This window comes from Hoplias malabaricus, chromosome X2, assembly GCF_029633855.1.
Source record: "Hoplias malabaricus isolate fHopMal1 chromosome X2, fHopMal1.hap1, whole genome shotgun sequence".
In the NCBI taxonomy this organism is placed as follows: Eukaryota; Metazoa; Chordata; class Actinopteri; order Characiformes; family Erythrinidae; genus Hoplias; species Hoplias malabaricus.
In genome coordinates this window covers 13,030,957-13,047,387 of record NC_089819.1, presented here as the reverse complement: position 1 = coordinate 13,047,387, position 16,431 = coordinate 13,030,957, and the positions used below count along the sequence as shown (strand labels likewise).

General features: G+C 38.6%; 1 protein-coding gene across 2 annotated transcripts in view; it reads left to right on the top strand.

Moving 5' to 3' along the window:
* LOC136676922 (kinase suppressor of Ras 2-like) overlaps positions 1-16,431 on the top strand; it is a 125,442-nt gene that overhangs the window by 84,388 nt on the left and 24,623 nt on the right. For both annotated transcript variants that reach the window (XM_066654221.1, XM_066654220.1), the window contains exons 12-18: positions 2,249-2,417; positions 5,019-5,060; positions 5,573-5,639; positions 7,641-7,689; positions 8,266-8,630; positions 14,170-14,266; positions 14,549-14,682. In XM_066654221.1, coding sequence (XP_066510318.1) covers positions 2,249-2,417; positions 5,019-5,060; positions 5,573-5,639; positions 7,641-7,689; positions 8,266-8,630; positions 14,170-14,266; positions 14,549-14,682 — 923 coding nt within the window. The remainder of the gene's footprint in view (positions 1-2,248; positions 2,418-5,018; positions 5,061-5,572; positions 5,640-7,640; positions 7,690-8,265; positions 8,631-14,169; positions 14,267-14,548; positions 14,683-16,431) is intronic.

Here is a 16,431-nt window from a genome sequence, read left to right as displayed (position 1 = left end):
TACAAAGATTTATACCCCAATGTATATGTATATGGTGATTGTGCCCTGTTTAGAAAAGAGCAGAAAACAACCCGACTACATGGGTATTACATATGCAACTTTTTTATTAAACCACCAAATGCTTATGAGTTATTTCTTTCCTTCTTTATTTATTTTTCCCACTGGCTAAGACATGATAGTTTTGCATATGTACGTGGGTTTATATTAGTTTGAGAGTTACACAAGAGACATCTCATTGTGTGTGTGTGTGTGTGTGTGTGTGTGTGTAAACTGAGCATCCCTTCAGCATCTAGCTCATCTCTGACCCACTGGAGCTTCATAATGCAGAGTCTCTAATGATGAGGCAGTATTTCTTAATGCCATCTCACATTTCATTTCTGTCATATGAAAACTTCATAACTCTGTGGTTATTTTTCCACCATTTGAAAATGCCAGCTGCCCTTTACGCTGAGTGATGCTTGGAAAAAAATGGTCCAAATACTGGTTGGCCAGCCATCAGACGAACACAGTTTATCATGTTTTAAATGCATTATTTATTGTTGTTAATTATGATTAACTGCATTGGTTTCATTTACTGTAGCTGTAGGAATAAAAATGTTTTTTAATTTTAATAATAAGTGGTGCACATGAACCTGAGCATTCCAGTACGACCAATAGTATCCAATAGTGTAAATATTATATTTACTTACTTGCTTATTTACACTTACACATAAATAAAAACTTTTCCAGACACCCAATGTGCTTTGAAACAATAGGGAGTTGCCTGAAGCACCACACATTTGCAGCATCCACCTGGATGATGCTACAGCTTGCAATCCACACCACTACTCTCCCCACACATCAGCTATTAAGTAGAGAGGTGACAGCACAAAGCAACGCATTCTGGATAGGGTGCCAGACCATCCCAGGGCACAGCACATTTATTCAATTACTCACAAGCTCACATCGGAAGACAATCTTGCATAGCCAAGGCTCCTATGGGAGTAAATCAGTCTACCTGGAGGAAACCCATGTAGACACAGAGAAAACACAGCAAACCACTTACAGACAGTAATCTAGGGTGAGGATCAAACCTAAGATCCCATAATCTTGTGTTGCAGGGGTACTACCCGCGTCACCATGATGCCACCCCTTTTTTAAATTATTGTCTCAATTTCACTTTAAAATTTTCTAACAATGGTACATCTTATTAACAAAATCTGCTCTTCCAAATTGTTGTATACACCCATGATAAATTAAATCTTTCTTAGAGTTCTAAAACACCCCAGTATTGGGTTGTATATCAGTGGAACTGCATTCTCTGGAGTGATGGAGCACTCTCCAATATCTTTTGAATGTGATGGAGTAAATGTTAAACACACTGAAGCTCTCCAGATTCTTTTAACTTGTCTCTGTAGCTCATCTAACTAAACTAAACATTATTCAATTTCTATTCATTGTGTCAACAAAACTCTGAAAATCCAGTGCATTAGTGATGTCCTAATAGATATCCACGTGAATAAAGGTATCTAGGTTGTTTTGGGAGCTGGCTGGCTTGGGTTCAGGCCTTCTGGCTCTAGCACTAATCCACTCCTTCTGCTTTCTGGATGATCACACTCTCTGGAGTGGGGGAACGAGGACATGCTGGTGCCAGAACATTAATGAACAGTGACAAACAGGGATGTCAGTCCCACTTCTGCGTCTTGAATATCTGACGCTGACAGTATACTCCAACGGTTTTGTCAGCCTAATGTGTGTTTGTCACATATACAGCATATAGCTATATTATTCATTCTTTTATTCAGGAGGAATTTGCGATATTATGCTGTTCAATTCAAACATTGGACATGCAGCGATAATACATTGTGTCCAGGAGATTGTGTACAATATATCATTAGTGTGTTCATTTGTTCATTCATGCACACTTATGTAAGTCACCGTGTTCTCTGGAGCTCAATCCAACAATTTGGGATGTTTTGGAATGGCGTTTGTAATTTATAACTCATCATCTAGTATCAGTGCATGACCTCACTTCTGTTTATGTGGATTAATGCCATCAACTCCTCATAAGGGAATGTTTCTGGAAGAGTAGAGGTTATCACTTCAGTAAGGGTTGTACTAAGATTCTTAATTAATAGCCTGTAAGTGTTGGGGGAAAAGTTATCTACTGATAATTAGTACATCTTATATGATACACATGAATAGACTTCCCCTGACTCCATACATCTCTGTCTTTTCTGGCTTTCATTCTGCTCTCAATCTCTCCTAGGACCACATCCCTGTGCCATATCAGCCTGACTCCAGCAGTAATCCGTCCTCCACCACCTCCTCTACTCCTTCATCTCCTGCTCCTCCCCTTCCCCCCAGTGCAACTCCTCCTTCTCCACTACACCCCTCACCTCAGAGCGTCCGACAGCCCAAACAACCCAACCTCACAGGTGAGTGCATGAAACACCCCAAAAACACATCTGTTGACTAGACCTGTGTTATGTTCACTGGGCTGAAGTTTTTGGACATTATCTTTGGACATCTCAGAATGCTTGGAGGAGAAAACTAACTTCCAGGTTCTGCCACGTTAGCTAACAAATGCTCACATAATGGTATAGATGTTGAAAAGCTAAACATCCACAGCTTTTCATTGCAAGATAAGCCTCACTTGCAAACACCATCCAGGGAGATTTGTTGAGTAGCATGCTGAAAATAGCATTAGCCCCAATACTTTGTAAAAACTTATTCAGAGTGGTTTGATGAGAAATGGTTAATTGTAGAGAAACCTACAGATATAGATTTTTTCCAGTGGTGATGTTGAACCATTGGTTTCAATTCCTGCAGTGAACCTACAGCCTTTTTATTTGCTGAATCTACACGTCTTATGTGAAAGATTGTTACAAACCGGATTCCAAAAAAGTTGGGACACTAAAAAAATTGTGAATAAAAACTGAATGCAATGATGTGGAGGTGCCAACATCTAATATTTTATTCAGAATAGAACACAAATCACAGAACAAAAGTTTAAACTGTATCATTTTAAAAATTTCAAAATTTCATGGCGTCAACAAATCCCAAAAAAGTTGGGACAAGGCCACTTTTTACCACTGTGTGGCATCCCCCCTTCTTCTTATAACACTCAACAGACGTCTGGGGACAGAGGAGACCAGTTGCTCATGTTTAGAAATAGGAATGCTCTCCCATTCATGTCTAATACAGGCCTCTAACTGTTGGGCCTTCTTTATCGCACCTTCCTCTTTATGATGCGCCAAATGTTCTCTATAGGTGAAAGATCTGGACTGCAGGCTGGCCATTTCAGTACCCGGATCCTTCTTCTACATAGCCATGATGTTGTGATTGCTGCAGAATGTGGTCTGGCATTATCTTGTTGAAAAATGCAGGGTCTTCCCTGAAAGAGATGATGTCTAGATGGGAGCATATGTTGTTCTAGAACCTGAACATAGTTCTCTGCATTAATGGTGCCTTTCCAGACATGCAAGCTGCCCATGCCACAAGCACTCATGCAACCCGATACCATCAGTGATGCAGGCTTCTGATTGGAGCATTGATAACAACTTGGGTTATCCTTGTCCTCTCTGGTCCGGATGACATGGCGTCCCAGTGTTCCATAAAGAACTTCAAATTGTGACTCATCTGACCACAGAACATTTTCCATTTTGCCACACTCCATTTTAAAAGACCCCTGGCCCAGTGCAAATGTTTGAGCTTGTGGAGCTTGCTTAGAAATGGCTTCCTCTTTGCACTGTAGAGTTTCAGCTGGCAACGGCGGATGGCACGGTGGATTGTGTCACTGACAATGCTTTCTGGAAGTATTCCTGAGCCCATTCTGTTATTTCCTTGACACTGACATTCCTGTTTGAGGTGCAGTGACGTTTAAGGGCCCGGAGATCACGAGCATCCAGTAGAGTTTTACGGCCTTGACCCTTACGCACAGCAATTGTTCCAGATTTTCTGAATCTTTTGATGATGTTATGCATGGTTGATGATGTTAACTTAAAAAGACTTAAAAAGTCTTTGCTATTTTACGCTGGGTAACACCATTCTGGTATTGCTGCACTATCTTTCTGTGCAACAATGGTGGAACTGGTGATCCTCTTACCATCTTGGCTTCAGAGAGACACTGACACTCTGAGAAGCTCTTTTTGTACCCAATCATGTTGTCAATTGACGTAATTAGTGTTAATTGGTCTTCCAGCTGTTCGTTATATGCTCAATTTCCTTTTTCCAGCCACTTATTGCTACTTGTCCCAACTTTTTTGGAATTTGTTGACACTGTGAAATTGTGAATCAACATATTTTTCCTTTAAAATGTTACATTTACTCAGATTAAACGTTTGATCTGTCATCTATGTTCTATTACAAATAAAATATTGACATTTGCTATCTCCACATCATTGCATTCAGTTTTTGTTCACAATTTGTTTAGTGTCCCAACTTTTTTGGAATCCGGTTTGTATTTCAATGCTTATAATGCTATAGTAGTGGAAACATGGATACTTTCCAAAAGCCAGCATTTATCTTTGCACAATTTTTGCTAAAATTCATCTCAAAACTATTGTAAAACTGTGTCTCAGGCCACGCTGCTCTCAAATCTCTGGATGTTGCATGCATACATTTCTGGCTAACCTGTGTGAAAACATCAGCCTAAATATTTCTGACTGTGAATTATAATGTATCAAAATAGAAATATTAGAAAATATAATGCTAGGAATATCTGGAGTTCTCTTTTTAGGAATACATGTACTCAGCTTTGAAGGTCTTGTTGCTCATGCATCAGGTGATGTATCTTTAACCCAGTCATGTAACAGCTTTCTGGATATTAAACACTTCAGACGTCTGGTTCCTGTCACTACTGTGAACAATTCCCACTTTCATTTGCACATCAAACCACTCTGAATGGCTTTGTTTACAACATAACCATTGAACTGTGTAGAAATAATAAAAAGAAATAATCAGTGGAATTCCCTTTGAAGGACTTGGAAAAAAGAAGCCAACCTGCTCTTTCTTTTCTCTGTCTCTCTATCTCTCAGCATCTCATTACTACAAATACAAGCAGCAGTTCATCTTCCCTGGTAAGTGTGTTATAATTGGACATTACCCCTACCCATAATGCATTGTAGCAGGCCAAGGACAATTCTTTTGATGCAATTTTTGTTATCTTTTCTCTGTGGTGCAATACTGTGCCACCTCCCACCCCCTATTTCTGAGCCGGCACGGATGTGCTCTCTAATGATGGACGCTGTAAAGGCCAGTGTACTGGTCCTTCTAAACATACAAAGGCTCATGAGTGGGCATTTGCAGTGTATGCTCAGTGGGAGACCCTCAGTGACAGAAAGGCTTTTCAATGAACATTTAGTGATGGAAGTCTTGCTGCTGGTGGAAAGACAGTCTTGCTTTGCTCGATTAAACATCCGCATGAGCACTGAAAATCTTTCTTATCTGTTATCTTATCTGCACCCAGTGATTCTGGGTAGGCTCTGGACCCAAAATAACCCTGAACTGGAAAAGTGGTTACAGAAAATGTATGAATGAATGAATCTTAAATTACTTAATTCTGTCTATGTGTATCTAAATATCTTTATAGATGTGGCCCCAGAAGTTCCCACTAGAGCTCCTCAGGTTATCCTACATCCTGTGCTGTCAGAGCCTGGGTAAGTGAGTGTGTGTGTGTGTTATTTCAGTGTACATGCAGCTTCCATACTGTTAATGCATGCAGAGTAGTAAATAAACCAAACGTGTCTGAAACACCGTGTGAAAAGGCCCCTGATCTGTGGTAGTGTGTCCAGTTTAAGAGCTGGTCTCAGTGCACACAGAGCCATGACAGACACTTACATCGCTGCTAGTGTCTATTTATGGAGGGCACGGACCGTTTTAAATAACCGAATTATTGGAGCAAAAATATTTCCGGCACTAAAACGGAAGAAGACACAAGGCCCTTCACTTCACGCTACAGTGATGATGCCAGCCGGACACGAGAGTGTTGCAGGAAAGTCAAGGGCCCATAAAAGTCAATGTCTCCTTGCATTAATGGAATTCAAATGAATGCCACTATACACAAATGTATTTGAATGCCAAATGTGGACTCAGTCAAGCTCAGTTTCTATTCAATTTGATTAGCCTTATGCCCCATTTTACTCAATAAGACATCTTTGTCACAATCCAGTTTGACTTGTCAATGCCACACAGAATAGATGTTTAACCAGGGCATAAATGGCCAGGCCAAGCTTAAGGCGAAGTAGGGATGCATCTCTTGTTTTCAAGGAATTGATAGCTTTATATATTTAAAAGTGATTGGTTTTTCAGGCATCTGATTTGTGCTTTGTTATTAAATGATCACATGTACACTCTTAAAAATAAAGGTGCTACAAAAGGTTTTTTGAGCGATGCTATAGAATAACCACTTTTGGTTCCATAAAAGGTTTAAAAATCCATCACTCTCTGGTAAGGTTCTTTACCATTTTAAGCATATTAGCAAAAGTGGTTCCTCTATGGCATCACTTGAAGAATCTTTTGTAACACCGCTTTTGTATTATGTTTATAGCAACACAAAGTTGCATTTTAACTATAAAATTAAAGCTCCAAAATCATAGTGATGATTTACTGACATGCAATAGGGAGAATAGAGGATGTTTTTATTACTCCAGGCTCAGAACTGCAGAGACAGCACTATGTAACCTTTGGAAAGGGGTAGAAACCAATGCCCTGTCCTTACACAATACTCTGGGTAGGTTATTTTCATACACAAATCTTTTCTAAATTTGATCCTCAAATTTGGCTTCTTGAATTATCCATCGCTTCTTTGATTATACTGCCTTCTAATGGACTGGATGTATCAGAGACTCACAAGACATATTTCAAACATGGGGACAGCAAGCATAAACAGGTTAATTAAGAAAGAATCAATCAGATTCTTTATCTTATGGTAATTGAGCTATGTAGAAAAAAGTTTTAAAATAAAAATCATCACTTTCATAAATGTTTCTTCATTTTTAATGGTAAAAATGATTTATTGCACCTTTAAGTAAGCAGCAAGGAATTATTTAAGTAAGGTAAGTAATTTTCTGGATGAAAGCAGAGCAGCTAGGATTTGTGATGAAATGCATGCTTCGTTACAGACACAACAAGCGCATGCTCCTTTGATTTAATTAGCAGCAAAAAAACCCTGTTGACTGGTGAGGCCCCGGAGGTCCCCGGCCCTGGAAGCAAGGGGCTGGGGGTTAATGACTAGCACTCTGCTTGGCCGGGTGTGTGGTCATTATCCACAAGGCCTCGTCTCCACAGGCTGCAGGAAGAATGCATTGCTCCTTTAAAACTCACATTAAGAGCCATGGACAAGAAGTGAGTCATTATGAGCCATCAGTCCCCCGCCTCCAGTGCAGAGCTAATGACTGGCCAAAAGGTTATACAATATTGATCCCCTTTCCCAAAAAGCCCTTACATTTACTCACGATCATGTGACGCAACGGGTCTCACAACTGATCTAAATCACTGACCTGCGTCTGAGATTAAAACTACTAGCATTTATGAGTTCAAAATCAAACTCTTCGCAAAGAGTGTCATGATAAAATCTTATCCTTTGATGAAAACATCTTTGAAGTGTTGCATCTGTTCAGTGCTATAACTGATTTCCCTCTCTCTGTTTGCTCTAACAGTAACAAAGGCAATCCCCTGCTCCAGATTGAAGTGGAACCTACTTCAGATGTGAGTCATGATGTTGCTGGAGTACACATGACTAAAAAACTCACCTCTCACATACAGTAGATCTTTTATGGTACTTCTTAAAGCAGATATTGTACATATGTTTTGAAGGTATAATACTGTCTATGAGCATTTTTTGGTTTAGATTATATATACCAAATCAGTCAAAATATTAAACCCACTGACATGTCATGTGTAAAAGGAATGTACTGGGAGCAGGAAAAATGAGGAAGTGTAAGGATCTGAGCAAATTATAGTTCCAAAAATAGTGTTCCTGGTATACAGTGGTTAATATAAACTAAACGTTAATGCTGGTTACGATGCAAAAGATTTCAGAACACAAAAGGTTTGCATCACATCTTGTGGTGTATTGGTTGGGTTGAAACTGTGCCCATACTAATCCTGGTCTGGTGGTTTTAATGTTATGGCTGATAGGTGTATGTAGCAAGGAAGCTAATACTTATCATATCATATGTGTGTATCTTGTCCAGACTTTCATATGTGACTGTACTTTGCATTTATAAAACTGGATTCATAATGTTGTGTGTGTGTGTGTGTGTGTGTGTGCGTGTGTGTTAGAACGAGGAGGGGAATGAAGCTGGGGACTCTGCTGATGAGTTTGAGGAAATGAACCTATCTCTACTGTCTGCGAGGAACTTTCCACGGAAGGCCAGTCAGACCAGCATCTTCCTGCAGGAGTGGGACATTCCCTTCGAGCAGCTGGAAATTGGGGAGCTGATTGGGAAGGGCCGTTTTGGGCAGGTTTATCACGGTCGCTGGCACGGAGAGGTGACCATTCGCCTCATTGACATCGAGCGTGACAATGAGGACCAGCTAAAAGCCTTCAAGAGGGAGGTGATGGCATACAGGAATACACGGCACGAGAATGTGGTCCTGTTCATGGGGGTCTGCATGAGCCCCCCACACCTCGCCATCATCACCAGGTCAGTTAGACATGTAGCCAATTAAAATGCAGCCTTCCAATGACATCATCTTTACTCCAAACATCCAGTGTTCATGCATGCTTTGATTTTAGTGCTGTTTAAATGCCTACATTTATAGTTTGTTAACACTGCATATAATTGCTGTCCAAACAATGGGCAACTTCACAGACTGAGCTAGAATCTCAGTTCGGAAATGAGCATTATGCAATAACAATACGAGTCCTTGGATAAGACTCCTAACCCTGCCATTACCTTCATCTGTAACATAATTAACATTGGAAGTCTCATATGGTTGTGATTGAGATATAGGAACTATGTAATATCCAGTGTAAAGAGATGCATATAGACTGTGCACACAAAATAAATTGTCACTGGCAAGAAATGGACACAGAGAAAAGCAAAAGACAAACCAAACAGACAAACCAAACCAAAAGTACATAATCATATAAAGGCTTGTTCCAGAAAAATGTCAGTTATCATACAGGCTGCTTTAGTCATTTTCACATTGGAAGCTGTTATGAAGGTGCTTGATGGAATGAACCTTTGTAGTTCTGCATACAACCTTTTCTGGCTCAAGAGTTATATAGTTTTATGGGCAATTTCCTGCAGTAGCATGCTACCAATGAATCTTTTGTTTAGGCCCAAAAGGGTGAACTTTAGAACTTGGGCTTTTAAAGTTTTATTATAAAATGTTTTCTTTTGTCAGAGTTTTAGTTTTCTTTGCTTTATACTCCAGAAGCAGAGCTTGGCACTTTGGTGTGTTCTAAAGTCGGGTAAAGTTCTTTGCTCCCAGGCTTTCTGACAGTAAACAACAGTACTGTCAGTGTGAAAAGGGTAACGGTGTATACAAATATCAACAGCAACCTCAAACTTCTCTGATAACCTGACCTCTTTCTTAACTGTTAACTCATAGATGTGTGTTGGGAGGCTCGGGCTATTAGTTGTCACATGATTCAAATTCATAAATAATTAAATTAATTGCACTCAATTAATTAGTATAGTTAGTTGTTCATCATATTGCAATTATTTGCTTTGATATGCATCTGAAGACAGAACATTCCATGAAAGCAGAGCACTTTGATGTACATATGCTTTAATTACTGTATTGCATTAACTTTAACTTTTAATAAAACATTAACTTTGATACCAGTAATTTACAGGTAATTGCTATTTACTATTTATTATTTTACATGTAGGTTTGTATCTAGACTTAATTATGAGAGGCAAATAATTCATATAAAATCACAACATAAATATTTAATTACTGTTGACACCTGTGACTTTTTAAATGTGTTTTCTTCATAGTAACGTGCTGAGTAGAAACTTTGTGTTTGTCCGTATTGTTTTTGGCAACACACAGGTTTATACAGTGTTCCAAATCGCACAGAGCACTGATTTTCCCGTAGTGACCTGGTCAGATCAAAGACCGCTCAATGGAAGCTGAAGTGCTTTAAAACAGCAGCTAATAGCTTCATGACTGTAACTGTGGAACTGTAGCAAATTAAAACAAATTGCTTTACAAATCTTTGTTTTGTCATATTACAGTGAGAGCAGTTTTCACTGTACCTGAAACAAGAGGTCAAAAGTTGTAATTGTTCAATTTAAAGCACTTAACCAGGAGCTGCGGTCCTGAATGGGCCAAATTGAGCTGGAATTGAGAGAAATGGACTCAGTCATAAAAAAAATAAATTACTAGTTCTAACCTTGCAAAGGAACATAAATATTGATTGTTTGTCGTTGTGTTGCCACAACTGACTGTTTATTGATTGGTTTTCATATTGTGCCCCACTCATGGAATAATCTCCTGGCCTTTCATCGAAAAAGCAAACAAGCTGCACTTCCACATCGAACATAATAATACAGAGAAGAGAAGTTACAGGACAGCTGTTGTTTAGACTGATTTGTGCTGACAGGACTAGCTCGACTACAGAACATAGTGCAGAAGTGATTTGCCTACATTCTCACACAGTAGTAGACTGACCTTAGGAGAAAGTAAATAGGTTAATGAACAACATCAGCAGGATGTTTATCTATCTTTTTTCACATCCTCCACATTCAAATATGACCTGCCAGAGCAAATGGCTAAGAGGGAGCAGTGTTCCATAAACAAGCTAATAAATATGTTCTGTTCTTGAAGATTTTTAAGAGTTTATAATCTATCACACTCTTCCCAGATTCTACTTTTATGTTGTTTCTCTGATGTTCTCTGAAGTTTACTTTTAGTTTAGCATTGGATTTGATTCATGGCTGGGTTTTGGAATGATTTTTCCTTTTCATTCACATTACTGGTTGTTGGCCAGTATCAAGCTTTTTTTTTTTTTTTTTTGCTCTTTTAATGAATAGAACTACAGAAATAACATTAGGTACAGGACAGTTTACGCTTCAATTTTATGCTCTGGTTAGACCAAAAATCTATCAAAATAGAATTAAAGTATGTTAAATAGCTAGTAGGGCGGCACGGTGGCGCAGCAGGTAGTGTCGCAGTCACACAGCTCCAGGGGCCTGGAGCTTGTGGGTTCGATTCCCGCTCCGGGGTCTGTGAGGAGTTGGTGTGTTCTCCCCGTGTCCGCGTGGGTTTCCTCCGGGTGCTCCGGTTTCCTCCCACAGTCCAAAAACACATGTTGGTAGGTGGATTGGTGACTCAAAAGTGTGAGTGTGTGAGTGAATATGTGTCTGTGTTGCCCTGTGAAGGACTAGCACCCCCTCCAGGGTGTATTCCCCCCTTGCGCCCAATGATTCCAGGTAGGCTCTGAACCCACCGTGACCCTGAACTGGATAAGTGGTTAGAGATAATGAGTGAATGAATGAATAAATAGCTAGTAACCATAGACAAAGTCATGTTAAATGTCTAATAAGAGTTACAGCATCCAATTGGGATTCTTTAAAAACTTTTGTGCAATGTTGCAATGCAATCTCATGATCCACATTTACACAATGTATCTAACATGATGCCACAAGCTTTCATGACATACATTTAGGGTGTAATGCATTGGTTATTCAATATATTATAAAGAGTCTAACCCATTGACTCTTATGGGTGTGGTTTGGTGTATATTCATGTGCTGATGTTTTAAGGCAGAGTGTTTTCAAGTCTACACGATATCAGCATAATCTCTTCATAACATCTGACATAAACCTGTAAATCACTTATGAAGGCTTTAATATTTACAGTATATTATGAATTGTTTCATACTGTACTTGACACAGAGTTTCACTAAAGTGTGATTTATAATGATTAATTTGACCATTTAGAGTTATAAATGAGTCAATTATCCACTGTATACTATTGTTCTAATTTTGACCATAGATTTTACTGTTAAGCCCTGTCACACAGTATGGGTTACATTTAGTAGGACAATGCACCACTGCCCAATCGTATTACCCCTCTAAACCCAGCACTGTGTATATGCTTCTCAAGTAGCAAGCTTTAAGTTTTGTGAAGTGTAAGTGTAACATTAACTGAAAAGAGATTTTGCCTAATCTGTATTGAATTTTGTCCCCTAATTATTTAATTAGTATATAATTATACACATGTGGACAACATTGTTGGTACCCCTCGGTTAATGAAAGAAAAACCGACAATGGTCACTGAAATAAATTGAATCTGACAAAAGTAATAATAAATAAAAATGTTATGAAAATAAATCAGTTAATGTCAGACATTGGTTTTCAACCATGCTTCAACAGAACTATTTCAAAAAATAAAGTCATGAACAGAATATAATAATAAAGCCTGGACAGAAATTATGGTACCCCTAACTTAATATTTGGTTGCACAACATTTTGAGGCAATTACTGCCATCCAAGGATTCCTTCAACTGTCAATGAGACTTCTGCACCTCTCAGCAGGCCCACTCCTCATGAGCAAACTGCTCCAGTTGTCTTGGGTTTGAAGGTTGCCTTTGCCAGACGGCATGTTTCAGCTCCTTCCAAAGATGCTCAATAGGATTTAGATCAGGGCTCATAGAAGGCTACTTCAGAATAGTCCAATGTTTTCCTCTTAGCCATTCTTGGGTGTTTTTAGCTGTGTTTTGGGTCATTATACTGTTGCAAGACCCATGACCTGCAACTGAGACCAAGATTTCTGACACTGGGCAGCACATTTCTGTCTAGAATCCCTTGATAGTCTTGAGATTTCATTGTAACCTGCATGGATTCAAGTCACCTTGTGCAGCAAAGCAGCCCCAGAACACAACAGAGCCTCCTCCATGTTTCACAGTAGGGAGAGTGTTCTTTTCTTGATAGCTTCATTTTTCTGTCTGTGAACATAGAGCTGATGTGCCTTGGCAAAAGATTCCACTTTTGTGTCATCTGTCCATAGGACATTCGCCCAAAAGCTTTGTGGCTTGTCATCATGTAGTTTGGCAAATTCCAGTCTGGCTTTTTTATGATTCGGTGTCCTCCTTGGTCGTCTACCATGAAGTCAACTTTGGCTGGTGCGATCTGACACTGATGTTCCTTGAGCTTGAAGTTCACCTTTAATCTCTTTTGAATTTTTTGTGGGCTCTTGTGTTACCATTCGTATTATCCGTCTCTTTGATTCGTCATCAATTTTCCTCCTGCGGCCACGTCCAGGGAGGTTGGCTACAGTCCCATCGATCTTAAATTTCTCAATAATGTGTGTCACAGGAATATCAAGCTGCTTGGAGATGGTCGTATAACCTTTCCTTTTAACATGTTTATAATTTTCTTTCTAATCTCCTGAGACAACTCTTTCCTTCGCTTCCTCTGGTCCATGTTGAGTGTGGTACACACCATGTCACCAAACAGCACAGTGACTACCTGTAGCCTTATATATAGGCCCACTGATTGATTACAAGATTGTAGACATCTGTGATGCTAATTAGTGGACACACCTTGATTTAACATGTAATTTTGGTCACATTATTTTCAGGGGCACCATAATTTTTGTCCAGGCCTGTTTAAAGAATTTACTTTTTAAAATAATCCTGTTGAACCATGGTTCAAATTCAATGTCAGATTTTCATTTGTTCATTTTCATAGAATATTTATTTATTATTACTTTTGTCAGATTCAAGATATTTCTGTGACCATTGCGGGTTTTTCTTTCATTAATTGAGGGGTACCAACAATTTTGTCCACATGTGTATCTGCTGATACAGTTAGTTTCAAAATCATATTGGTGACAAAATGTTTATACTCCTCTAAGCCCTAGAGTAAACTCTGATGCCCACTCATGTTTTAAGAGTTAAGAATATGACCACTTTATAAAGAACTTTAGCTTGAGTCCTTGGATGCTAAGCCAGTGTGAAGTCTACTCTTCTCTTGCCTATATGTTCTGTAGACACATTTGAAATTTTAGTGGCTCTCATCTGAATGCCACCCCCAGTGCCTTGCAGCCAACGTTGGCGTTACATTCATATGCCTACAGCTGTGATGTTGATAAGCATCCTTTGAGAAATGCTGGCAAAACTGCCTTTCAATTCACACGGTAGACTTTTGATCTTGTGCTATGGATGGAATGCAAGGATAAAAATGTTTACCACTGATTTTAACTTGTTTTTATTGTCTGTTGCAGTCTGTGTAAAGGGAGGACGCTTTACACAGTAATACGAGATGCTAAAGTTATCCTGGATGTCAACAAGACCAGACAAATAGCACAGGAGATGGTGAAGGTATGGTTCCACTCACTCCATATCTACACTGGTAAAGGCCCTCTAGGTAGAAGCTGATTTTCCCTTTGATTCCAATATTCGTACCTTTGCAGTATCCCTGGAATTTTCAGAAATATGGTTCAGTGCATGCTGAGAAAAAGCAGCTGAAGTCATTTGCATGGAGCTTTGGGTTTTATAGATTTATCAAAGGAAAAGTAGCATGAGCTTCTGTATCCACCATCAGTGTGGAGTGACTCCAATGGAATTTTATTAACAACATTTCATGTTTTTGTTTGTGTGCAGGGCATGGGCTACCTGCATGCCAAAGGCATCCTTCACAAAGACATGAAATCTAAAAACGTCTTCTATGACAATGGCAAAGTGGTCATCACCGATTTTGGACTCTTTACTATATCTGGGGTGTTACAAGCAGGCAGGTAGGTGGACAATTATGATGAATGAATGGTTTTGGTTTTTTGGAACAGATCATATTAATATGTCACTAGTCAGTATTCAGCAGTTCTAAAATCAGGAATATATCCCACTAAAACACAGGTGTAGATATAATTTTACTATGAAATATTGTTGGATGAGCTGTATCACTATATGGCAGACAACTGCTCATTCAGTATTTCATCTGAAATGAAGTGCATTAAGACATATTTTGTCCCCCTCCTAACAGTCTTCACTTTCACTGGAAGGTTTTTTGACTAATGGCTGAAACATTTCTGTGAGGAATTAAAGGCATTCAACCTGTACAACATTAGTGAGGATATTTATCACTCGAACTTGTCTAAAAATTGGATGGAGCTTTTTAATTAAGAAATTAATAAAGAGTAATAAAAACATTTTAATTGATTAAAATGTGTTCCTCATTTTATATAAAGGTAGGATTTTGTCTTTAATTCTATTTATTTTATTTATTATTCTATTTATTCTATCTATTTTAATGTATTATTTGTTTTTAAATCTATTCTATCTTATTCTATTTAAACATAATCACATGCAGGGCTAAACACACACTCACACATTTAACCAGGCTCTTTTATGGAGTTCTGGCTGCTAATTTGGTTATTCCAATTAATTTCTTTGCTGAGGACCATTAAAACTGAAAAAAAAAGCAGGATATGATTTAAACGGTCACTCTCATTATACTGTCCTTTGTGTTCCACAGTCAAACCATTTGAAATTTAAATGTGAAATAGGCCAAGACTTTTTTTACTCTTAGTTTAAACCCTTAGGGCCAATTTCCAAGACCCAGATTAAGCCTTAACCTAGAATAAAAAAAAGGATTTCCCTTTTTAAGAATTTCACAACCGCCACATTATTGTTGTGTTTGTATCCTCTAGGTTTAGCTTTACACTAACTGGGAACATCATCTGGTTTTTAAAATATTTAAAACAATTGACCAAAAAAAAAGGTCCAAAATTACTTGGAGAAAAATCTTGTTACATTAACACACACTGACATTCATGTGCTATGTGGTTATATGCTAAATGTTTTGTTATGTGAGTCATGTAAGTGTATAGAATAAAACATATTGCATTTGGAATCACTTTGTTTACAGTGTGCAGCAGCAGTGGTTATTTAAAAATCCCTCATTTCTCCTGTTTTGAGATCCACATTAGACCTGGAATTCCTAATATGGGCATGATGTGATATTATGAAATGTCACACAAATTGAGTGGTCTACAGGTAATTTCTCTAATGAGTAATAAATCCTGACCTCTAGCCTAGTCAATGCAAAGGAAACTAAGTTCTGACGTGATATTCTGCTTCCTAACAATGATGTTAACTTTCAGTCTATAGGGAAAAATAAAACAAGGTAGCCAGCCCATGTCGCTGTAGTTTTTGAAAATCCTGTTCACCTTAAAGCTACATCATCAGAAAAGTGTTTTCCTAATCATCAAAATGAAAGTTCTGACACTAGATACTTTTTTCATCATTGTAGGAGGTGTGTAAGTCTTTTACAGCAGATGCAGCCATACAATTTTATCTTTGGTTGGCCTGTCCTTTTAAAATTTCTTCCTAATATAAAGTTACATTTTCATGAGCAAAGACTCCATCTGACCATTTCATTGACTTTAGTGTGTGGTGCTCTTACTGTGTGGAGGGTCAGAAAAGTCCAGCCAGTCATACCACACACAGGCCAGGGTCACTGAGAGCTCCTCAGAATGATGCGTCTA